The sequence below is a fragment of the Kryptolebias marmoratus genome, linkage group LG1, assembly GCF_001649575.2.
Source record: "Kryptolebias marmoratus isolate JLee-2015 linkage group LG1, ASM164957v2, whole genome shotgun sequence".
In the NCBI taxonomy this organism is placed as follows: Eukaryota; Metazoa; Chordata; class Actinopteri; order Cyprinodontiformes; family Rivulidae; genus Kryptolebias; species Kryptolebias marmoratus.
In genome coordinates this window covers 9500614-9526187 of record NC_051430.1, presented here as the reverse complement: position 1 = coordinate 9526187, position 25574 = coordinate 9500614, and the positions used below count along the sequence as shown (strand labels likewise).

General features: G+C 42.5%; 1 protein-coding gene across 12 annotated transcripts in view; it reads left to right on the top strand.

The window, feature by feature from the left end:
• arvcfb (ARVCF delta catenin family member b) overlaps nucleotides 1–25574 on the top strand; it is a 233709-nt gene that overhangs the window by 98609 nt on the left and 109526 nt on the right. For 8 of the 12 annotated variants that reach the window (XM_017414607.3, XM_017414605.3, XM_017414608.3 and 5 more), the window contains 2 exons: nucleotides 1349–1405; nucleotides 2331–2550. The exons of 1 other annotated variant lie outside the window; for it this stretch is intronic. In XM_017414607.3, coding sequence (XP_017270096.1) covers nucleotides 2359–2550 — 192 coding nt within the window. In that variant the 5' untranslated portion in view covers nucleotides 1349–1405; nucleotides 2331–2358. Of the gene's footprint in view, nucleotides 1–1348; nucleotides 1406–2330; nucleotides 2551–18146; nucleotides 18408–25574 lie in introns of those variants that run through there. 3 more of the 12 variants (XM_017414609.3, XM_037975067.1, XM_017414618.3) reach the window with 3 other exon arrangements.

Below are 25574 nucleotides of genomic sequence, written 5' to 3'. Positions count from 1 at the left end.
TGTTTGAGCCAAAGTGGACTTAATGGAAGACGTCCAAAGAGGACACCAAATTGTTAAAAGGCCAGACTGGAATTTGCCATATTGTGAAGCCACAAAGCTTCTGGGAGAATTCAAGTCCCATCGGCTCTATGTTCACAGTGAAACATACAAAGTGAAGAACCCTGTATCTACAGTAAAACATGGAGGAGGCTCTGTTCTGTTCTGTTCTGTTCTGTTCTGGGGCCAATTTGCTGCATCTCACACAGGGTGTCCTGAATCCGTTCAGGGTCCAATAAAATCTCAAAACTACTAAGACATTTTGAAGTGAAACGTGCTGCTCAGTGTCAGAAAGCTTGGTCTCAGTCGCAAGTCATGGGTCCTCCAGCAGAATAATGATAACCCAAAACTCTCAGCTAAAAACACCCAAGAATGTCTCAGAGCAAAACATTGGTCTACTCTGACGTGGCCTCTGAGCCCTGATTTAAACTCCTGTTGAACATCTGTAGGAGGAGCTGAAACCTGCAGTCTGGAGAAGAACCCTTCAAACCTGAGACAGATGGAGCAGTTTGCTCTGAGGAGTGGGACAAAGTATCTGTGGGCAGGTGCAGAAGTCCCAGGTCCCAGGTCCCACTTGACTGCAATGACTGCCTCAAGAAGTTGCGCAACAAAATATTAAGTCAAGGATACTGTCCTTTTTGTTGAGACTAATTTCATTAGTGTTTTTATTTTAGTTTTGCTCTGGTGAAGCAAAGTTCTAAAGCAATGACTCATTTTTTGATTAGTTTCTTTTGTTTTTTAATTACTTTTGTCAGTTTCAAGTTATTTCAGTGACCTTTGTGGGTTTTTCTTTCTTTAACGAAAGGGTACAAACAAATTTGATCTTGTCTGTATGAATAGATATTAAATTAGAACTTTAGTGTTGATGATGATAGACTATTGCCTTTAAGCACACCGTAACATTTAACTTCTATTCCAAATTACTGTCACCTTTTTGTTATGTTGAAAGTTTTCAAACAGTCTGATAACAAAGGATTGTTTTTCGTAGTTGTTGTTGACGATCTGGTCTTGAAGAGAAACTTGTAGGTTGAGCAAATTGCATTTATGAAAAACAGGAAACATCTGGCTATTCAACACTGTGCAATAAACAAACTACAGATGTTTATTTTGTCCACATGCGTTTGCATAATGTTCATTACATTTCAGTTTGCCACAAAGTAAAACACAAGCCAATTAGAAACACCATATGTTGTCGCTTTCCTTTCATTTCATGTGTTTTTTGTAATTTCTTGCAATTTCTCTTTTATCTTCCTTTGTCTTTCTCTCCCCTGTGCCCCCATCTCTCCTTTTTCTTTCTCGTTTCATCGTTCAGCTTCATTAGAATTGGGGGGATTGCTTACTAATATCTCTCTGCCTGCTTATCTGCTTGGTTCGTATTGTTGTGGTGTTGTTTTTTTTTTTTTTTTTTATTGCACCTTGATATCGTGCCACTGTCAGTTATGGATATCAGATGTATGACTGTGATTTGCGCTGTGGTTGTTATGGTAGACGCAGCCTGTGTGTGGGATCCTGTCGGCTTGGGTTTGAGGCTTTCAGAATCTCGCATGTGTTGGATTTGTTTCTGTAAAAGTGCTTGCGTGTCTGAATGTATTATGGCTCTGTGCGCAACTGTATTCGATGGCAGCACTCTACGCTGGCTGTGATTGTTCATTTAAATTTGTGGCATCTTTTTTGTCACCCTTTTTAGAAGTCCACAAACAGAAATGTCTGATGTATCGAGTCCATCCTGTGCTGTTTATCTCTCTTTGTTGTTTTCCAAATTGGTGGCTTATGCTTTCAAATTGCTACCCTGATATTATAGTAGAACTGTGTTGAATTTCATTTGTGGTGCCAGAATTGTCCTTAATTACAGGACAAGCTCAAAGTCCTGAAAACAAAAACACAATCAGCACCCAGCTGAGCATCCTCATTAATGCATTTGCCATGCTGGACTTGAGAAAAAGAGTCTCCCTTGTTTAAACACCCATTGTAGGAAGATTTCTGTCATGTCCCTTCTGGATTTTGACATTAACACCACAGCCAGAGTTAACAGATTTGCTGAACTGTGATCCTACCCCTCTAGATATCCAGTCAACCATTGCATTTGCATGATTTGTATGCGAGATGTTGGGCTTTTTTTAAAATAGCATTTAAATGGATCTTGCCCTGAATGCCAAATCATCTCAAGTTGATATTCGACTTTGAAACCAGACATTCCGCTTCATGCCATTCATCCAGCCTGTCAGGTCTGGGTGTCTTTAATGACCTGGTGCCCCCCTCCCCCCCTTCTTTTCCCTTCCTCCCTGACTTGGAAGATCTGTCCAACCTCAGCCAACGCCACCCATGGAGGACTACGACGTCCGCTCGGCCGCCAGCATCCTGGCCTCAGTGAAAGAGCAGGAGGCGCGCTTTGAGCAGCTGACCCGGGCGCTGGAGGAGGAGCGTCGCAACGTCACCCTGCAGCTTGAGCGCGCTAACCTGCCTCCCAACCCCGCCACCAGCCAACCACTGGCATGGCAGCAATTGGTGATGCAGGTAAAAGACGCCACCGTCAACCATCTTGTGCTACCATGTGGCTCCCTGTGTCCTCAACGGCATTCGTGTCTCCTGCTCCCTTCTTCCATCAGAGCAAGCACTCATTTCATCACAGTGTTTGCTCACAGTCATTACGTTTGATGACTGTCAGGATTCCATAATCCCTGTTTAATTTCCCTGTGATTTGGAACGCTTGTTCAGATTGTCTGAACCTACTATCCTGGATGTTGTACAATCATCTGCTATGTGGTGGCTCATCATTAAAAGTGAGATTCAAAGTCTCATTCTGTCTCCCTTCACATTCCCCTCCCAGGCTACCTCTTGGCATCCCATCTCATCTCTCTTCGTCCACTGGTCTCAGAAATTGTCAATGTTGGATGTGGCTTTTCCTTCCAGCTCCTGCAAACATCTGGGGGGCATATTTGTCTTGTGTCTATTATTGCTTTTATTTCAGGAGAAGGAAATTTAAGGGTTGGAAATGAGACTCCTATAATTTCCTAAAATAAATGTGAGCTGTCCAACAAATACATTGATATGTGCAAGTACATTGATTTATGTACCTAAACTGCTAGCTGTTGAGAAAAACATTCTGTTTATTATTAATACCATAAACAAAATGTCCTATTTTTTTTACTTTTTGGTATGATCTTTTGATGAAATCCCATGACCCCACGCATGTTTTTCACAGCATAGTTTGTATTAAGCACTTGTTGAGCTTAATACATTTTCTTTGATTCCGATAAAGGAGCCAGTCTCATGTATTATTTATACAGCAATACTTGCGGAGATGGAACTACATTTGCTTATGTTTGTGTTTGCCTAAAGAGTCAACGCCAGTGTTCATTTTAAAGCGCTCTCTGCCAAATTGGTCTCATAAAGAAAAATGAAGAGGATAATTTGAAAGTATAATCAGGGAAAGTAAATCTGTCAGCTCCATGTTCACCTTAATGGAAATCTACTTCTGTTGTATGTCTGCGTGAGCGTGAGGAAGAGCGTGAGAGAGAGATGTCCCCTTTCTCCATATAAATGTGCCTGTGTTTTACTGAGCAGCACTTAATACGGGATATGTCTGCCATATTGTGCTCTCTGCATTTCAACATTGTCATTTGCATTGATTCAATTGAGCACATGGCTCATAAGCATATCATCACAATGTTTGCTACTGAACCTATATGGAAAGGCTGTAACATTATTGCCTACCTATTACTGAATAGAACAACCCCAATATGGCCAAAGCGGAGTCAATCCTTCAGGGGATTGACTCCACTTGACTTCAGAAGATCTGTTGGGGATCTGGCATCAAGCTGGCAGCAGCAGTTCCTGTAAGTACCGTAAGCTGCATGGTCAGGCCTCTATGGATTGGACTTATTTGTTCTGCACAAATCTCTCACACAAATAAGTGATTACACTGATATCTGAAGAATTTGGAGGAACTCATTGTGTTCCCCAAGCCATTCCCTGACATTCTTTGCTGTTTGTTAGGGTGCATTATCCTGCTAATTTAAACCATTCCCATTAGATTGCCTTCAATCTAGATGATGACCCCGCTATGATATAAAAACTCTGCCAAAACATTAAGGTCTTTGAAGGGTCTTGCAAGGTCTTCAGGTATGAATTAGGAATCCAGAGGGCTCCCCACTTTGTGTGATAGGTCCATGGTAGTTTTGAGTATGCACATAACTTATGTAGCGAGGTTGCAGTGGTTTAACAGTATCAAGGTGGCATCATATCAATAATGTGGGCCCCCCACATCAACATGGCTTGGTTGTCTCGTGTACAACCATGATTCTGACAAGGTGATGGAAACAACCTAGTTGTGTTAGGGCGGTGTGATTTTCTAGCATGTAGAAGCATTTGCCAGGATGGGCAAATAGAACGAGATGAGGGTGCAAGAGAGCATCTCAGAGACGTTGAAAATAGCAGTAAACCTTATTTGGTGAGTACTAAGAGCATAGCAGCATCATGGTAGCCTTCACACTAAAGGAGGATTTTTTCAAAATTGCAGTCATTCAGCCATGTTCTAACAGGTTGTGGAGAATGTGGAGGGGTCATCATCCAATGTGAATGGGGCCTTAGAAATACCATTCTTATAAAGTGATGTACTTGGTCACCAAGAATGTGTTTTGGCAGTTGGTAAGTGTTAAAGTAGCATTCAAGTGAATGACAGAATCCAAGGTTTCCCTGTGGAACATAACCCTGGGCAATGCACTGCCTTCACTGGTTCGCCTTATTTGATTAATCATCCTGGTGCTGTGTGTTACTTGGGTCAGCACCACTCTTGGTCCAATCAAAAGGAAACTTGATTAATAAGACAAAGCTTGTTTTTTTTTTTTTTAATTGTCTGCGGTTGGTTCTGAAGGTCACATTTTGAAATTAGATGCTTGTGTCAGTAAGCACTGGTCAACATAAGCACTTTGATTTTTTTCAGGAATTTTGTCCTTTGTGATTTTTAATTTTTAATCAGTATAAAGTTGTTTTTTTTAGCAACTTGAGACTCAGTTGCTCTTTGATTGGATCAGACAGTATTATTCAGTCTTGGTCCCACATGTATATGAAGGGAGACGTTTTGACCCACCTGTGTAGACGTCCCAGTTTGGCTGATTTTAGCTCAGCTAACCCACATATAACTTCCTTGTTGTTACCATCATCCCTGTAGCTAACAGTAAGCTACAGATATGATACGAGTTCTTGTATACTCTTAGGCCTTGCACCTCACCAAACCTTGGTTCGGCTTCAGCTCTGTGGACAACTGAATCTCGTAATCGTTTCACAGCCATCTCACATTATTTCTGTAAAACTCCTCGTGTAAGGTCTTTTAATTTGTGCGTGACAGTGCATTAATATGCTCTCTCAGATTACACTCAAACATCCCTTGACCCTGGACAGATTGTGGAAACTGGTACCCCTGAAGAAACTCATTTTCCATCACTTTGAAATGTCACGTTGTCATCTGTAATTGAACACCTCCCAAACCAATTTTACAGTAAGGTAGGAGGTTGGAAGGCGTTTCCGAAGTTTGTGTTTCTACCAATAGTCCAACTCCGCTCACGTACAGGTTGCGTTAGACGCAAAATGCATCAGGTTGTTCTCTTTATCTCTGTCCTCCTCTTGCCCCCACAGACCCACACACACAGTCTCACACGCTGTTTAGGCTGCATGATGGATTAAAGCGGACCACGGATCAGTAACTGAGGGTTTAGAATCACAACCCCAGTGCCAGACTCAATGAGGTCCGCCATTATTTAAAGCAGAGGTCACAGAAGAAAAAGCGGAGTAAGTCTGATAAATAAGGTTTGATGAAATTAGACAACTAATGAGCACGCTAAGCAAATGATCTGAAACTGATCTGGATAGCGCTCCTCCAGCCGACAATCACCTCTGAATAGACTCGGCCTGAACATTGCCGGGCGACTAACACTTTTATCTGTCTTTATCATTATTATCAGCTCATTAACACAGGCAGCTGAGCGTGTAGCAAATAAACACGAGCCAAATTATCCTCAGCTCATGTAGATGGCTGCTTTAAACATATTAGCACAGCAATTTATGTTCAGACTGTCACGATCAACATTTTTTATGACGCCCCCACCACCACGCGCCCATTTCGGTTTGTTGATTTTAAAGCGTAGCTCTCGGCAGTAGTCACAATAACACTTTATGAATAACCGCCATGGTTGCGAAATAGTGTCTATGCTTTGCCGTCATGTGAGGAAAGCCAGGAACAATGCTGTCTGACGCGCCATTAGCTTGTCTGATGAAATTACTTGTACAGATCCAGTGACATGGACCGAGGAGCCTTAAAATCTCCGTCTTTTCATTGGCCCAACGTGATCAGTCACACGCTAAGATCATACCCTTTTTATATTTAATATCATGTTGGCTTGTGGTAATTGATTTTAGCCAGAGGGAGCCTTATCAGCAAGGCTTTGAAAGGTCAAGTGGTGAATGGTGACAGTTCTATGTGCAGAGACAAGCAGACAGCACTCAGAAAACCACGTCTGTCTGGAGCTAAAAGAGTGGGTGACCTCATTTCACATAAACCAGACTCCTAATCCATCTGCCCACGACTGCTGCCTAACGTATACATTTAGACAACATCGTAGGGAAATATCCTGCACGATGAATTCAATAGAATCTTGAACGTTTGAGACGCAGACTCTGTTCAGCTGGATGCTGGAGTTGCAGAAATACATCACGCCTTTTGTTCAAAAGTTGTGGGAAGTTTTCAAAGGTTGGGTGCTTCAGACGGAGGGAACAGTGGAGCCTTTGATCTGCGCTGCTGTCTGCTGCCGAAGATGTGCAAGCCTTAGCCCTGCGATAGCGCCACAGTACTCAACCAGCCATCGCGCCGTCCTCCCTCCACCCACTTTCATCCACACAGCCCACTGCTACCCCCCACCCCCACCCCCCCCAAGCCCTGTTTGGGAACAATGGATACAAAAGGCCGAGGGTGCTATAGCGACAGAAGATCTATCCTTCCAATGCCAGGGCCCAGGCGCCCCTGTACCCTCATAAATCACCTGCCCAACAATGAGCTTTAGTTTCACCCGTCCCCTCCTATATCATCTCCTGTTTTCTCCCTTGCTATGGCATCAAGAGCCACTGCTTACCATAAACCCCCTAATTATGTTGTTAGGAAAGTGTCCCCCTTTGTTTATTGTTCTGCGCCACGCTGTTCCCATATTACTCAAACACAATCCCCTTTAATATGCAGCAGCCCACAGAAACTCGCATCAAAATTCTGCTAATAGTGGCAGCTTCCTTGCCATTAATCTTACTGTCAATGATAAAGTTTCCATCTGAAGCTTATTAAAGCAGCGATTTGCGAAGGCACTCAGTCTGCAAGACATAAAATAATTTCATTTCCAAGGCTGTTTTTCTGAAGCTGCATGTTAGACAATAACAATTGGCTGTCAAGCTGGCAAAGTCCACCTGTTCTATTACGCTTTGTTCTCAAAAATAAAATGAAACTAAAATTTAATATAGAGCTGTTGTGACACATGCACTGCCGGCAGAATAAAAAAATTAGACAAAAAACTGAAGGAGCACCGAGACGGCTATTGTTTCCCTGAGTTTGAATGGAGGGCTGCCTGGTTTAAATGGAGAATTCATAAGTTGTGAGTGTTTTTATGTATTTTATATTATGTAAAACAAGAAGAAAGCAACAAACAAAAGAGCGCAGGGATTTAAAAAAGAGTAAAAGAAAATCTCATTTACATGCTAAAAATGGTAACAAAAATGGAAAACTGATGAAAATATTTGAAAACCTCACTCATTCAACACAGACAATGAGATTATGGGTCCTGCAGGCACTAGCTCTCAGTTAAATTTCCAGAAACACAGGGTGAACATTCTCCTGTTGTGTGGTACATGGGTGAATGGGCAGTTGTGGAAAATGTCCTGGACAAAACCCAGGCATTGGACAGCACAAAAACATAGTGGCTAATTTGCCACCTCAGCGGGTACCTATGGTGAATGTTTTAGACCAGCTGTAAAAGCTAGTACAGAAACTGGATTCCCTTTTTGAAAACCCTTCAAAATAAAAACATTTTATGACAAGAAACTTCCACTTCAACTCTGACATGTCCCATCTCTGTTCTAAATACTAAACCCAATTCACCCAAGCAAACCGAAAAATGGGCAGAACACAGTCCATTTTACAGACACTGAGCTAAAATTGGATGTAGTGGTAGCTGAGAGTCATTCCCATCACATCTTTTGAGTTATACCTTTTTTTAAAAAAAAGGTTGGCATTCAAGTCAGTGGGAAATATGCATTCGGTCAAGGATTGCTCTTTATGTTTCTCACGTTAATAGTCTCTTTAAGACAACGGCCTGTGAACCACAGTGATATCTCCTTTAGGTGGACAGGTAAGTTATTTTTCTGTCCAGCTTGGAGGGAAATAATTTTTACTCAGGGTTGAGGCTGGGCTTATTTGTCCTACTTAGATATGGAAGGTGGGAGAGAATACTTTGACGGGAAGACAGCAGAAAAGCTTTTTGTACTCTTGGTTATTTATATTCCTCTAGGGTGGCCCGAACGGTCATCCTTCAGATTTTCCCCGCTGTTGGTGGACTTAATGCCTGTCCGGATGCACCTCGTTGCCATTTGATCACAATCCATTAAACCATTATCCTCACTAAAAGCACAAGGAGGAGTACCCAAAAGGGATTTGAGTTTCCTGTAGCACACATTCTCTCCACATCCCCCACCCCATACGTAGAAGAACATCTCAACATCTGAAGGGCGCTGCCTCAAGCTGGGAGCGACAGACAACATGAAAGTCAACTGCTAGAAGTCCAAGATAGTCTAAACAGACCGTCAGGCTTGGCTGGCAAAGTCTGAGTTTTAACTTTAGACCATATGTTTAAAATAAGACTCTTCTTTTTCACAAGATCCCTGAGCCAACCTGAGGAATGTGACCTGACCCTTTTCAGTGTTCAGCAAGATAACTAAACAATCCTAGATGATAAAAAAAGCTAAATTAAAACCAGGCTTTTGTAGTCGAACTAGAGGTTTTCTTCAAAGGCTCAGTTTAATTATCCCTAGGAGTTTAACATACCTGGGTGACATTTTTACGGCGTGACTTACAAGCATTTAAACTGCGAACAAATGAGAAACAGAAGCATCGCTGAGGTTTGTTTTTTGGATGTGTTTTGACTAAATTCTCACTTACTAAGCAGCACCACTGCATTAAACTGCAAGTATTGTAGTGGCCAAAGCAGGCACACAGTCAAACAAGTCTTTTTTTTATTGTTACCCAAGAGTTGTCTTTATTAAAAGGTACCGCAATACAAATACGACCATTAAATTCAAGCCCTCTGTAAATCCAGTCATGTATCCAGGGGACCGATGATAATTGTAAAATACAAGCGCCCATTTAAACTCTTCTTTTAAAACCACTGCTCATGGAGGCAAATCAACAAAAACCATCCCCACAAGAGCCACAATCCGATTTCAGTAGCTGACGAATCAGCTCTCAGGCGGAATTACCTCCAAATCTCAGCTCCTTATAAAGGCGCCGGGATGAACCCGGTGTTCCTGTAAAGCTCCACGTCTCTACCTGTGTGCTGTGGAGATGTTGCAGCAAATGCGATCCACCGTTTGTATCCTGACATATTACAGCCTGGAAGTCAGAAGCAGCTATTGACTTTGCACTCTGGTTGACTGACTTGATAAGCTCTGGCATTGCCTCAGGCTGAGGAGCACTCTGCACATCTGGACAGACTGGGAAAAGGCTGGAATTTGCAGACTTTTGCGATTTTATGTAACAGGGTTGCAGACATGCACACAACCTAAAACTCACTCTGTTTGTTTTATACTGAGCAAGGCCGTCGGGTAGTTTTGTTTGTATTCTTTATTATTATAGCCTTTCAAAGGTGAAAGGCGGACGATAATGTTTTTGCCTTTGTCTCTGTCTGTCTGTTAGCAAAATATCTCATAGACCACTGGACAAATTTTAATGAAACTTGCAGAAAGTATTCATTGGATGTGCATTTATGGCCAATTAAATTTTGGAGACAACCCAATTCAAGATGGCTGCCACAGCCAACTGACCTTCAAAATCCCAAAAATGGCTCTGACTCAGTCCATGCTGCAAGACTTGGTTAAAACTTTGGTGTGGTAGTAGCTGAGACTGATCCCCAACACATATTCAGAAGACTCGCAAATTGTGCAAGATCTTTATTAAAACGTTTGCCAATAACTATTTGGAGTCTATTTTGTATGCCTGTTAGCAAAATATCTCATGAAACACTAGGTGGATTTCAGTGAAACTTCCAGGAAATAATCATTAAATGTACATCTACAACTGATTAAGTTTTTGAGCAAATCCAATTCAAGATGGAGCCATCTGACCTTAAAAACCATAAAAATTAGTATAATTCAATCAGTTTTATAGATATTGACCTAAAATTTGATGTGGTAGTAGCTGAGAGTCATTCACAACACATACTCTAAGACTGATTCAGTGCACAAGATCTCCTCATATATCTTCAGCATTAACTGTTGGTGTCAACCTTGTTTGTCTGTTAGCAAAATATCTTATGAACTCTTGGACACAATTTATTGAACCTTACAGAAAATAATCATTGGATGTACAACTATAAGTGATTAGGATTTGGAGTCAATCCAATTCAAGATGGGTGCCACAGCTAATCGACATAAGCTAAAACAAAAATGCCTATAACACAGTCAATTTTACAGATACTTGGCTAAAATTTGGTGTGGTTGTTGCTGAGAATCATTCACATCTTGTGATCTAACATGAGATCTTCATAACGTTATTTTCAAGGTTTGACAAAAATGGCTTCAACATCATTTCTCAGCATAAGATGATCTTAGTCTAAAACTCTGGCATGAAAGGCTCAAGTCCATTTGATGAAAAGCTGCAAATGGTGAGTAAACATGAAAACATCCTGTGATGCATTGGAAAAATCAGATTCAATCTCATGCTCCAATAAATCAGAATATATATATATATATATAAAAGAAAGAAAATCCATCCGAAAGGTGGGCTTTAAACTTTGAGACAACTTTGTCACCTTTTAACTGTTATGGAAGTTGTTTTAAACTGAAACAAACGTTTAAGCTTTTGCATAAAAAGTTAATGACTTGTCACAATGTCAGACGAGCTCAGATTGCTTTGTTTGTGCCTCGCTTCCCCATTTACGCAAAAAAAAAACAAAAAAAAAACAACAACCTCTAATCCCGTTAAGGCTGTGCAACAAATCATTGTGGGCAATTTCAGCACTGCAACATAAAAACTAAAAATACAACCCTTTAATCTGAATCAATGCCATTCAAACTAAGCTTTATTTCACCAAATTAAGCTAAAATTGCCTCTTTGCGAGACAAAAGCCCCCAGTAGATGGAAGGCTAATCCTCTGCATCGCTGACTAGCCGTTTTTCAAGGAGAAAATAAAACATGATGGTAAACGTCATTAGATGATGCCGATTTTTTTATTTAATTTTTGTTCTGCCGGCTGTACCGTTGTTAGAACAACCAGCACTCAGTTTTACTGTCATCCGACCTGAACGTTGCTCGGTGATTGATTTAAAAAGCAGAATTATCTTTTCCACGCCAGAGTACGAGGCGAACCCATTCACCTCGCCGTAAAAAGAAGTTTAGTAGGAAGTTTGCTCTTACCCTAAAGCTGCAGACTTGGCCGGGGTAAAGAATTAAAATGACATGTCATTAAAGCCTCCTATGAAACTGACACCAGTATTGTTTTTTAATGGAATGATGACAGGCCGCATGTACTTCCCAGCTGCAGGTATCTCTTCCCCTTCATTATTTCTTCCCTCGTACTTTCTTTCTGCTCTTTGCCGCGTCTGCCATTATTAATGGAAGTGAGGGGGGGGAAGCCAGAAAAGAAAAGCGTGATGTTAACATATGTAACTTCACTGGAGGTGTCGGGCTGTCAGAGCAAGCCTTGTTGCTAAACATTAACCTTTCTACCATCTGCTTCGCGCCATACGTCTTGACAGACTAAAGCTGACTGCGGAAGCTTTGATTACAACTCCGGCCTGATTCATACACCTCGTGGGTTTACTTTACCAGCCTAAATTTAGACTCCTCATAAGAAAAGACTTTGCGTTTAATGTCGTCACGCCTCCTTTTTCTGTGTTGCCGTCTTGTTTTTTTTTATGGTGGCTTGATCATTGTGAGGCCAGAACCAGGTATTTGTGTCTGCGTGTGTGTTTGTTTGTGTGTGTGTTTGAAGCATTAGCAAAATATCTCATGAACCACTGAATGGATTTAATTACCTCCGCCAAGGAGGTGATGTTTTTGGTAGCGTCTGTTTGTCTGTCTGTGGACAAGTTTACTCACATAGTTATGAATGAATTTCCATGAAATTGTTAGGAAACGTCAAACATAGAACAGGTGGTGATCCAGGCAAAGTTCAAAGTCAAAGGTCAAGGTCACAGATCAGCCCATGCTCTAACTCTGCAGCAGTGTAATGTAGGAATGTCAAACTGCACAGCTGGACACCTCATGGGTCAAAGATGATGCCTGTTGATTTCAAGGATCGTGTTAAAAACTCCTCTTTTTGCTCCTACTTGTGATCCTTTAGTTTCCTCCACCAAGGAAGTTCTGTTTCTGGTTGTGTCCATTGGTTTGTCTGCCTGTTAGCAAAGATCAGGTAAAAACTAATAAACACATTTGGAGGAAATCTTCAAGAAATGTTGGGGTTGTTACAAAAAACAGTGGATTAAGCTTTGGTGCTGATCCAGATTATGATCTGGATCACACTATTTCTTTAATCACTCTGTGGCCTTGGTGAAGGTTTGCGCTCTCTGAGTGCTTCTAGTTGAAACTGTGTTTTTAAACACAAAAAATGGCTACAACTGAGTCAATTTTAAAGACACTGAGCAAACATTTGGTGTGGTCGTAGCTGAGAGTCATTCCCAACAACGACCGTAAACTGTTGCCATTAACCTTTGGAGTCAACTGTGTCTGTCTGTTAGCAAGATATCTCATGAATCACCCAATGGGTTTTAATGAAACTCTCAGAAAGTATGGAATCGGTGTACATGTACAACTAATTAACCATTGAAGTCAGTCCGATCCAAGATGGCCTCCACAGCCAACCAACATTAGGAAGCACAACAATGCCTATAGCTCAGCCAATTTGACAGATATTGAGCTAATATGTGATGTGGTAGTTGCTGAGCGCCATCCCCAATACATACTCCACGCACTTCACGTCACGTGATAGTTTGCCTTAAACAGTGGCAATAACTGTCAGCGCTGTCTGTCTGTTAGCAAAATATTTCAAAAAACCACTGGACAGAATTTAGTGCTCATTGGGTGTATGTCAACAAATCATTACCATTTGGAGTCCACCCAAAACTAGCCACTTTCAGTCATTTGAAGCTTTAATAATGAGATCAAGTGTTATTTAGTGGAATAAACTCCAAGCATATGCATGTATATGGTTCCTCTAAGAACACAAGGCCCCAGAAATGAAGTTACATCAAACATTTATGATCTGTTTCTCCCATCCAGCAGTGGTAAATAAAAAGACAGAGAGCTACTTGCTCCTGGGGATTTATGTACCTGTCATAGCAGATCCTTGATATCCTTCATATCCTTTCAAATATATTTTTTCACTTAAACAATACAAGCATGCATACATTTATCTGAATGTCTCCCCTCCCCGACTTTCTTCCTCAAGAGACAAAATCCTCAAATTGTCACAATAAAGACCTCTTGCCGGAGAGGAAGATATTTTGATTCTGTTTCTGCGCTTTTAAGGCCCAAAAAACCCAGGAGACAAACCTGTACCTGCATAGAGAGGATGGCTTTAGTGCCGGAAATGTTAAAACATGAACAGAATTTGCAATAATATGCACATTAAGTCTGAAATGTCCAGAATTTGTGTTAGTGTCCTAGATATAACAGCGACCTAAAGAGAATAAATCACACAGATTGGTTGGATTGTATAAAAATATAAAATGTCTAGCTTTCTGGAAAGGTCCATCAAGTTCTGGGGGGGGTATGTTACAACAAACCTGCCAAGAAAATGGGCTAACCAACAAAACTCACAGATCAGCCAGCAAGGTCATTAATCAGAGGCCAGCGGTAACCATGAGCAAACTCCAGAGCTCCACAGCAGGGACTGCTCTGTCCATAGCAGGCCAAGCAAAGCTAGACTGTATGGAAAACTGGCAAGAAAATAAGCCATTGCTTAAAAAGTTTAAAAGCAAATGAAAACTAGAGGCACCCAGAGAGCGCAAACCTCTACGAAGGCCACGGAGTGATTAAAAAATATCTGCGATCTGGATCATCACCAGAATGGAATCCATTGAGATTTTTTTTTTTGTGCCAACCCCAACTGTGCATTTTCCTCTGTTACATGGTTGCATAGTTAGAGCACAAGATCGTCTGTGACCTTTGACCCTGTCACCTAGAAATAAGCAGCGATCACCCTTGAGGTATCCAGCTGTGGAGTTTTAACATTCCTGTTATACAGCTGCAGAGTTAGAGCGCGGGCTGATCTGTGACCTTGAACTTTGACACAATCACCACCGACATTCAATCACTTGTTCCTTGTACCATGTTTAACTTTTCCTGGAAACTTCCTGAACATCTTTTCATAATTTTGTGAGTAAACTTGGACACAGACAGACAGACAGTCCGAAAGACAGACAAACAAACAGAAGCTACCGAAAACGTGTCTACGGCTGTGCCAAAAGCCAAGGAATAAAAACGTGTTTTTAGAAGAATTTTAAAAATGTCCGGTAAAGGGGCTTGTCTATAGTGAGGTGGAAGATCGTTCCATAATCCAGGAGCAGCAACACAAAAAGCCCTGTCTCCTCTGGAACGTGTAAGAATAGTTTACTTAAAGAACAGACCTCCGTTTTGTTTTAGAATCTGGGGTATGACTTAAAAATGACTGAACCCATTCAGCTTGAAGCAGCTGGAACAGTTTTGTCCTAAATCCCACTGGCCAGATGTTACAAATTTAGACTCACTCAAGTTTTTTTTTTTTAATGTTTTGTCTTTGTTTTACACTTAGACATCTTACACCAATGTGTTGTATTATTCAAATGATGCAAACTCCGACAATATTCATCCTATCTCCTGGTTGTAAGGGAAGAAAACAGGGGTAATTACTTTCACGAGGTGTACAAAACAGCCTTGATGATCCTTTGTGTTCTCATCTAGCTCCAGTACCGGCGAATATTAATTAGTCACGTTCTCATTAATATTTAGCCCGAATTATGGCAGAAGGAGTTTAGGAGGAAATTAAAATGGCAGCGTTTAGTTCAGCCTGGGCGTAGCTTGGGCTGAAAACATCCAAACCCCGTTTATGTCTCAACAGGCTCGGAGATTTGGTGGACGTTCCTCGAACCTGTAAAGGCGACTCTGGAAGAGCTAAGACGAGCACGTGCGAGGCGCTCGCACGTTCCGAGTTCCTGCGGAAGTCAGGAGAGCAGGGCTGCTTCTCGCATGTGTTCCCACGAGTACTCCGGAGCACTTAATGGATTTTTAAACAGGGTTATGAAAATCACTCGGTGTTTAAACGGCTCAAATGGAATGTGATATTGCGAATCACATAAAAGAAAGCTCGTCGGTCGAAGGTACGAGGCTCGCTTTCTAAAGACCGCCCTTCTCAGCCCCGCGTCTGTGAATTCCTAATGCCATTGTTGAAAGTAAATAGATCTAGATAGAGTGGTGCATTTCGAGCCAGCAGGGCTTTCATTAAGAATAAATGGAGCAGTAACATTCAGGGACATAAAACAGCACTGCCAGGCTGGTGGAATGCAAAACCTCAGTTATTTCCCCCTCTTGTGTGCCACTTCTGTTTTGTCCAGTCATCCTTTCGCTCGCTCCTCCTGTCCTTTCAGACTTCCCTCAAAGTTCTGCTTAGTTAGGCTCCCATAGGCGTTATTAGATTAACATTCCCACTCAGTCCTGGTTTGCAAGCGTAGCTATTTAAATGTGAATTCTTCCACGTACGTTCAGCCCCTCTCTTATGTCAAGTGCGGCGAGAGGAGCGCCTGAAAGAGCTTGAGAAAACGAGCTGTGAGTGTAAAAATGTAGCCTATGGGATGCCATGCTTCAATGGGGGCAACTTTTGTTTTGTGCCTGAGCCCCCCTGTACCCTCCCCTGCCTCCTGCCTCTTCTTTTTTTTTTCCTCCTCTCTTTCTGTCTGTGCCGAAAAGGGGGAGGGCTCGACGGGTTGACAAGCAGACGCAGCTGGTGTGCAAAGAAGACTCTGGACCCACCCCAATCAGAGCCGGAGATAGAGTGACCCAATAAGAGGGAGAGAGGGGAAAAGCTGCTAGGTTTCCAGCCCTTACTGTCTGGGACCCCTCCTTTCTTTCACTACACCCCCTCAGACCCGGAGGTTTCCCTTCTTTCACTCCTGTTTTGTTGACTGACTGGGTGTTTGTGTGTGGACGTCTGCACAGAGTTCAGATAACCCCTATAGCTTTCCTCAGGCTCTCGCTTTTTGCTAATAGAAAATGGAAAATCCTGCCGTTGTCCTCTGTCTTTCATCAAGCCATTCATAAATAAAGCATCTCTGTCAGAGGACAAATCACTGTCCTTTTTTCCAGCCCTGTCGAAGCAGCCTCAGATAACCAGAATTACTCTGGTTGCAAATGGGAATTTTTCTTTCAAATTAAAAGCTTTCCTGTTTCTGCAGGGAGGGTGAAAAAACATCCTGCTGTGCCTCCGATTTGTCAATCACTGTCCAGCCCCTGTCATGTAAATAATATACGAGTCCTGTTGGGAATGTTTCAGCTATAAGGTCATTGTTTTGCTGTCGATACAGATCTAGCTCCCCGCGCTTCACATTTTCATGTGTTTTAAAGAAAATGCCAACTGTCCTCTAAAGCAAAATGCATCAAGGAGGTGAGTTTAGGCCGTATTCACGTTTCACCAGGGAAAACAGATTTTGACCTTTTTTTGTTTGAAAAAAATATAGTCTTTAGGAAAGTGGCAAAAGAATGTTATGATGCTTTTGGCTACATAATATAAAACTCAGAGCTTCGTCTGCATGGGTGATTGCACTTTTTTGCTTCAAGCTCAGATCTTCTACCAGAGGGCCGGAAGCTCGAGGGTTCTGCGCAGTTTTGCTGTTCCGAGGAGTGGACTCTTCTGGATGGAGATCTCTGAGGTCGTTCCTGGGATCTGATGGCAGCTTGGCACAATGCTCGCCTTTGAAACAGAGGAGCAGAGGTTCAAACTTTGATTCAGCCAACCTCCAGTAAGCTCGGTGTGTAATGAGCAAGAGACAGCACTGGCTTGGACGTTTTTTCGAGAAATGGGCTGCTGGATCAAAACACTCATAGATAAGGGCATATATTTGGATTAGATGAGGTTATAAAGATGAGTGCAACACCATCACGTGTGACCTATAATGTCTAAACAGAAATGGCAAATGGCCTGCACTTGTATAGCACTTTACCTAGTCCAAGGACTCCAAAGCACTTCACTCTACAATCAGTCATTCATCCACTGATGGTGGTAAGCTACATTGTAGCCACAGCTGCCCTGGGGAAGACTGACAGAAGTAAGGCTGCCATCACACCGGCGCCACCGAGCCCTCACCACCAGCAGGCAAGGCAGGTGAAGTGTCTTGCCCAAGGAAACAACGGCTAAGACAGACGGAGCGGGGGTTTGAACCAGCAGAATGACCCACTACCTCCTGAGCCACTGCCACTCAATTCAGTAAAGATAAACTTAAGTGTAGAGCTTTATTTGTTTAATGGGTTCTTTAATTCACATTTGGATGGTCTTTTATTTGCAACCCAACACATCAGACACGAATCGGTGCAATAAACATAATGTTATTTTTAATCTGACATTAGGAATCATATTGTGAACACAAAAATACTTGGCGTTAAATCTGAGTAAAGATTTGCAGGAAGTTAAAGCTTTACGTCCCTTTCAAAGCATTTTAATATGAGACCATACGAGTTTATGTCTTTCCTTTTTTTAAAAAATGGTTTTGTTGTTTTAAGCTCAGTCCGTCACATCCGTGAAGCTGCCTTTCACCAGTGCTCCGTGGTCGTTTTATTTTGAAAGAGCGGCACCCACCCGACTTCCTGTTTGTCGCTAGCTAACACCTGTTAGCTCGACGCGGCTGAGTAGAGGATGGCTGCCCGAGTCTGAGCTGCTGCCTCTGCGCTCACGGGGGGGGGGAGAAAAAAAACAAAAACAGCTCAGCGTAAATAAACAGGGCAAAACGTGAGGAGAAGAGAAGCGGGAGAGGGCAACTTTTTATTGAGAGGAGGACACAGGTATCTCGCTTCGCCTGGAGGTTTTATTCGCTGTTTTTTTTGTTCGGGAACGAAGGGGGGAATTTTTTGGACTACCATGCCCGCTGAAGTGAAACAGGTTAGTGTTGCTGCTCCCGTCGGTGGGGGGGGGGTCTCCTCTCCCTCTTTTCCCATCATCTTCACCGACTCCTCTCGTCTTTCTCCCGCTCCTAATTGGTTCCTAATTGTCCGGGATGTGTTGTGCTCCTCTTCTCGGCGTCTGCAAGCCTCAGTGTTTGCATTTTTGTGTATCTTTTTTTTCTCCCCCTCAACTAAAACAGCGACCGTGAGAAACGACGAGATTCGTCCTATAGGAGGATGGCGTGTATAACGCATTACACGTCTATAGGAGAATTTATGCATGTAATTAACACACGTGTGCTGCTCTCTAAAGTCACTCGCTCCTTCTTATAGGACTTTGTGATTATTTCGCCCTGATACTCATGATGCTCTGTGATTTGTGAGTGTGAAAGCAGTGATGTGACTTATGAGCTCCCTGACACATCCATTGGCTCACACATACACTGATTTGTCAGATTGACAAGCAGTGAAGTATTGAAAGTTGTTTTTTTGCCCTCCCCTAATCATTGCCTGCGAGGCTCTGAATGAGCCCAGACCAGGATTTATCACCCTTGGAACTGTTGTGCCGATTGTGTAAAAGTCGTGTTACTTCACTCTTTTGTGTTCAACTTGCACAGATACCACAGAAATGTGCTTTTGCTAGCTATAGTGAGTGTGTTACTGTGTGTGTGTGTACCAGGGCATGATGTGCATACATTATTGGAAGCTTCTTTCCGTGTTTGAAGCAAATCCACAGGCATCTCAACACTCTTTTTGCCGCCAAGCTTGGCAGCGCTGACGTGCACGAAGAAAAGGGAACAAGATGCCGAGAAAGGATGATGAGGAGGAGAGGGAAAAAGTGACTGAATAAGGTCGGGCTGTCATCGTTGCAGCTCTTCCTCCATCAGGGTGAGAGGGCTGGCGTTGCAGAGTGTGGTTGACAAAAGCAGCCTGCCCCGCTCTCCACATTGCTCTGATAACGACACTTTCACAGTTGACCCCTGCAGCCGTGCGCCGCCTGATAACCAAAGGAGCTCGGGCCCTGTTCGGAGAGGGAGGGAGGGTGGGTTGGTCCAACTCTGAAGGCTGGACTCCAGCTGGTCATATTCAGAATGGTTCAGAACGTTGTCCCGTCACCGTCCAGGCTCGGGTCGGATGAGCGAGACCAAAAGCACGCCCAGTGCTAGTCTGTGCCCCGGACCGGGTCAGGGAGGTTGACCCCTTGTATCCGTGACCCGCCAAGACTGAGATGGCCGGCGTGCTTTGGCTAAGGCGAGCACTGACCTTTTCAACTCAGATGCACATTCTTCAGGCACCATGTGTTCAAGTCCCCACCTTAGCCAGAAATGGATTGACCACATTGTCAGCTTTTGTTATCGCCCGTTTTTTAAGACGTGTGTTGTCTGTTGGCCACTGGGCAAATTTTAATGAAACTTACAGAAAGTAATCATTGGATGTAAATCTACAACTGATTGACATTTGAAATCAACCCGATCAAGATGGCTGCCACAGCCAACTAACTGTAGAAAACACTAAAATTTAAATTTAATATTGTGCTAAACATTGGTGTGGTGGAAGCTGTGAGTCATTCTCAACACATAATCCAGGCTCTACTTATTGCTCAATGTCTTTTCTCAAAACTTCAGCAATAACAGCTGGTGTCAACCCAAGTTTGTCTGTTAGCAAAATATCTTATGAACCACGGGATGGATTTTAATGAAACTTACAGAAAGTTAGGATTGAATGATGACGAGCAACTGATTCACTTTTGGAGACAATCCAATTCGAGACGGCCACCACAGATGATCGACATTAGCCAGCTCAAAAATGGCTCTAACTCAGTCAAGTTTGCAGATTTTGAGCTGAAATTCGATGTGGTGGGAGCTGAGAGTCATTCACAACACATGCTGAGTGTGACGTCTTGCAATATCGCACGAGATTGCAGATAATGCTTAACTGAACGCAATCATTTCTCAACTCAAGATGGTCTTAGTTTGAAAGGTGGTGACAGATATGCATTCCTTCAGTGCTGGGCTTTTCATTTCTCTCCATTTACTCTTGGGCTTTCATAAACTTAAATAAAACAAGAGCTGAAATGTCTTTAAATTCTTCCTCTGAGCTTTTGTTTTCGGCAGTTATGGACGTCCCTTAAGGTTTCCAGAGTTTTAAAATCAGTTGTTTTAATATTGTTAACAAGGGAAAGGAGACAAACCTGCTCTGCCTTGACCTCTTCTTAATGCTGCATCAGAGCTTAGATGAAATTAGTTTTTAGCCCTCTGAAGATTACCGGATAGCCCACAATTAGAGGGGGAGTCTGCACCAGACTGAGTTAAAAATAAAAGTGGCCTTCATTTGAGAGCTGCACCAGCAGGGTAGGGCCTGAATCCTCCGAATGCAGTTGCAGAGGCTGGTAGCGTGTTTGGTTCATGAAAAATAGAGGAGCAGATTTGTCGTGAAGGAGAAAAGAAAACATTATGAATAATCCAGTAGTCGTCATCTTGCCAAGGCCTCGCAAAACCTTACTTTTACTTTTACTCCGCGAGCTAGAGAGACCCGTCTGAATAACAAAATAATTCATCTGTGATTCAGCCCGAGACTAAAGGAGGTCTTGTCTACAGGCGGCGGGTTACTGCCAGATTCCTGACAGCAAGCAGCGGTTTCAGATGCAGCTATACTGAGCGTTCTTCCCCCTCCTCTCCAACGCTGTTTGATTTCTTACCGAAATTAAAAAGCTGTCAGACATCTTTCTGCGGGGGTGTTGTTGTATGACAGCTCAAAGGTCCCTGCTTGTCTTTTTCCATTCCTTTCCTCGGGCCCCCCCCCCACCTTCCGCCATCCCTTGTGTGACTGCAGAAAACGATGCACAAATCAATATTTGAAGACGCGTAGAGCACGAGGAGTGCCGTCGTCTGGGGAGGGGAGGTCATAGAAGAGTAATGCCAATGACCGGAAACATATTAGCGTTCTATTGGGTTTGTCAATACATGGGGGCTGGGTGCGCACATGGGGATATGTGTGTGTGTTTGGGGGGGGGCGTTAGAATGCTGTTGTGTTTGGAAGGCGAAAGAGGTTTGATCATATGGTGAGTGGTTACAGCAGATGGCCTTCCCTGTCACACTGCCTGTCCATAGTTCCCATGTTTTCCATACCATAGTGTGGGTGTAGGGGTGGGAAACTTTAGACATCGCGGATCGATTCGATTGCGATTCAGAGGAAAGCGATACAAATATAAAATGATTATGGATGCAACCACAATCAGACTTCAAACAAAATCCTGAGCATGGAATTTCTCAAATCTAAAAGAAACAAAATACTTCGCTCCACACTGCAACGCTTTCATTCAAACGGGCGTTTGAATGAGCAAAAGGAGACAAAATGCTGAGTAAAGTGACGGAAAAGGATGTCTACCATGCATCATGGTAGAAGTATCTTACCCGCTTTCTTCAGGGTTTCCACCACTTTTTTTGGGTCCCGCTGAGTTTGGGAACAGCTTTGGCGAGACTTGTAGCTGTGTTTTGTGAGGCCGGTTTTGGAAAGTAATGCCCCGTTTTCTTGTTCACGTCCGCCAACAGCATATCACTCTGCAAAGGTTTTGATACATCCTGGAGACTCACTCATGTATGCCATTCGCCAGCTATGCGCTGTCTCAGCCCTGTGAGGTATTACCGTTAGAACTGGCATCACCACCAGTTGCATGGAGTGTGGCTCTTGTGAATGTCACTTTTTCCCCTTTAACTTCATAGAAGCTGAAGTAACTTCCAAACACTGGGTTGTAATACATAAGGTGCAGCCTGTGTGTCACGTCTCTGTGGTGTGCACGCCATAAAACAGTCAAAGCGCTGCACTTCCACACTTCAGAGTTTTGTAGGACGTTCCATGGCTAATTTTTGACACCTTGATCGATTCAGGTTTGTTGCATGTCTTCATGGCGATACATTAAAAAAATAGATTATAACCTCCACGTCTACCATGGCATGACACGTCACAGTGTCTTCCACTCCGCCCAGCTTCCAAATCATTGTCCACAGCTCCTTATTTCTTTACTCTGTGCCAGATTTGGTTTTCAGTCACTTACCAAGGGGAAGCTGACACCCTCCATATACCTCTCTACCAAGACCCTCTCAGTGGCATTTGACTTATGTTCCAGTAGGAACGTGTTAAATAGTTTGAAATTAGCTCTTTGGAGACGTTATACACAACTATGTCTGCCATAAATTTTGTCACAGATATTTGCGACTTGTCATTTTCAATAAAGTCTTTCACTATATCAGATATTTATCGCCTGCTGCAGAAAGGCGAAGGCGGACTATAATGATTTGGCTCGTGTGTCTGTCTGTTAGCACACCACCCCATCAACCACTGTATACATTTTAATGAAATTTGCAGAGAATAATCATTGGATGTATACGTACAACTCATTGTTTGGAAATAAACTTGCCACAATCAGTCGACTTTAAAAAATTAAAAATATCTACAATTTAGTCAGTTTTAGAAATATTGACCTAAAATTTAATGTGGTAGTAGCCAAGAGTCATTCACAACTCACACCCTGAGTGTGAGATCTTGCAATGTACCATGAGATTTCAGGCTCCTAATGCTATTTTCAAAGTTTGATCCAGACGGCTAAAACTTGTTAACTTGTTAACTTGTAAGTCGAATATAGAGGGAAAACTCTGGCATGAAGGGCGACGGGTGATATGCTGTTTGTTATGTCTTTATTCAGTTAATCAAGGAAGCTTGCAGACTTCTGGTGAAGGAAATGGAAAAAAATGAAAGGAAAGCAGATAAGTTGATTTTTATTTGGTTTATTTAATTAAAATAGAACTACATTTGTTGGTTGTTAGGAAAGATCAATCCAAAGGTTAATTAAGAAGAACATTAGCTTTTTTTAAAACAAGATAAACTTGTTTGCTTTATTTGAAATCAAGTGATCCAACACAACATAAAAGCATCTGAGGGGGGAGTAAAGCAAACTCCCACTTGACTCAAATGATATTTGACCTTGACAGGCCTCTGCCATACATTCCACGCTGTGTGTTTTCGATGAGATGAACATGCCCTCAGGTTTTAGATGTTTAGCCCGAGGTTGTGTTTTCTGGATGACCAGAGGTCCGTGTCTCTGAGCCCTTGGCAGCACGAACCTCCCCCACCCGTCTCTTTCCCTTTGCATCCCTTCTGTCTGTCCAGAAGCACTTGGCCGCCCGACACTTTGACCCGACGCAGGCCCACACTCACTCCCTCGCTGTCCGACTACTAGGGGAAAACCGTAATGCTCTCTCTGCTTTCATCATCACGCTGATGGAATTAGGAAAAAAAAAAAAGGTGAGCGGCAGTAAATTGGAAGGCTGAAGCACAAGCTCCTAGAGATGGATGCCTTCGTTCAAATGCCTTTGGAAGCAGCAACGGGGAGGAGAAGCAGTGCAATAAGGAGATGACAGCTTATTATCTTGCCAGAACTGTTGTTTTTACTGTTCAGCTCCTCAGTGCACCCATAATGAAAATGTATGCAGATTGTTCTCACTGTAAAAGCCTGGATGCATATCAATTTCCATGCACAAATATGACTATTTTCCACTCTCTTGTTAATGACTGTTTGGTCTATTGAGAGCTTTTTGTGCTGCGCTGTGGCCAAATATAGCAAATTCTCTAAAGGTGCAGAGGTGGAGATATGAGGTTGGACAACTCTCGCTTCGACACACTGATACACACACAGGAGCCCACGGAGGAGCATCACTTGGATCTTTGGCTTTATTTGCTCTGTTTTTGTCTGCAGGCTACAGACATGGTAGTCCCTGTTTATAAGAGAGTGGGATTCATGGTTCCCCTAACTGTGTCCAATAAACACCTTCCTATCGTTGCTGCTGGAAGCCAGCAACAACAGCTGGGTTTTTCGATCGGGCAGATAAGAGAGCCGGTTGCCCCGAGGAGAGCAGAGGATGCTCTGACACAGTAACGGAGGCGGATCAGACACCTTGGGAAAGCAGAAACTCATCACACTTTTCTTAAAGCTTGGTTTGTACCCACTTCAGAGGTGTAAATATTACAGCCCGCTGCCAAAGGTAAAAGGTGATACTGTTTTTGTCCGTGTCTGCCTGTTTCCAAAATATGTCATGAACCACCGGACACATTTTAATCAATCAATCAGAGAGTAATGTTTGGGTGTACATCTACAACTGATTAACTTCTGGAATCAGTAAACTCAAGATGGATGTCACACAGGGTTTCCCCCAGAAAAGAGGCTAAGCCCGGTGGTACAGTAGGTGGCCGTTCGCTGGCCGACCGTGATTTAGTAAAAAAAAAAAAGATTAAAGTTGACAGGAAAGTTGAAAATATGGCTATTTATTATGTGATATTGTAAGATATTTGTGTCAAATATTTACACAACTACAGTTTTACAAAAAGGCACTTTGAATTACTTTTTTAAACAAAAAAAATACAATTAAAATAAATAAATAACAATAAATAATTGATTGCACCTAATTTGAATCCTAATTTAAGTCACATTTACTAATAAATTAAATTAACATAAATGAAAAAGTGCAAACAAGGCATCACTTTGTCATGATCGGGGTGGAAGGAGGCGAACCCTGAGCGCAGACTCATATTGAAATTATAAACTAATTTATTGGAAATAAAAGGCAAACCAAAACAAAGGCTGACGTGGCAGCAAAACCTGAACTAAATACAAAAAAAACATTAACTAACTTAACAAAACATGAACTGACCTGAGACAAGAGGGGAACCAAACAGAGCATGGGAAATGAAGAGGCATGAGCAACAGGAAGGACGGCACATCAGGGAGACAGGAGTATGACATTGAACCAGCAGGGAAATGTGGAAAGTGACTGGGTTTTAAAGGCAGAGGGTGATTAGTGAAAGTGGGCACAGGTGAGATGATTAAGGAGCTAGAGGCAGGTGTAGATGGGTGAGAACGGGGAAGAGAGAGAGTAACTGAGGAGAAGTGAATGGTGGCTGAGGCACAGGGAAGAGACTACTAAATAACACAAACAATAAACTCAAACTGAAACATGAATCAATCAATCAAATCAATCAAATTTTATTTGTATAGCACATTTCAGCAGCAAGGCATTTCAAGGTGCTTTACATAATTAAAAAACAAAATAAAAACAGCATGTGACAATGAATAAACAGTAAGAAAGAGACAAACATCAAAACCCCGCACTCT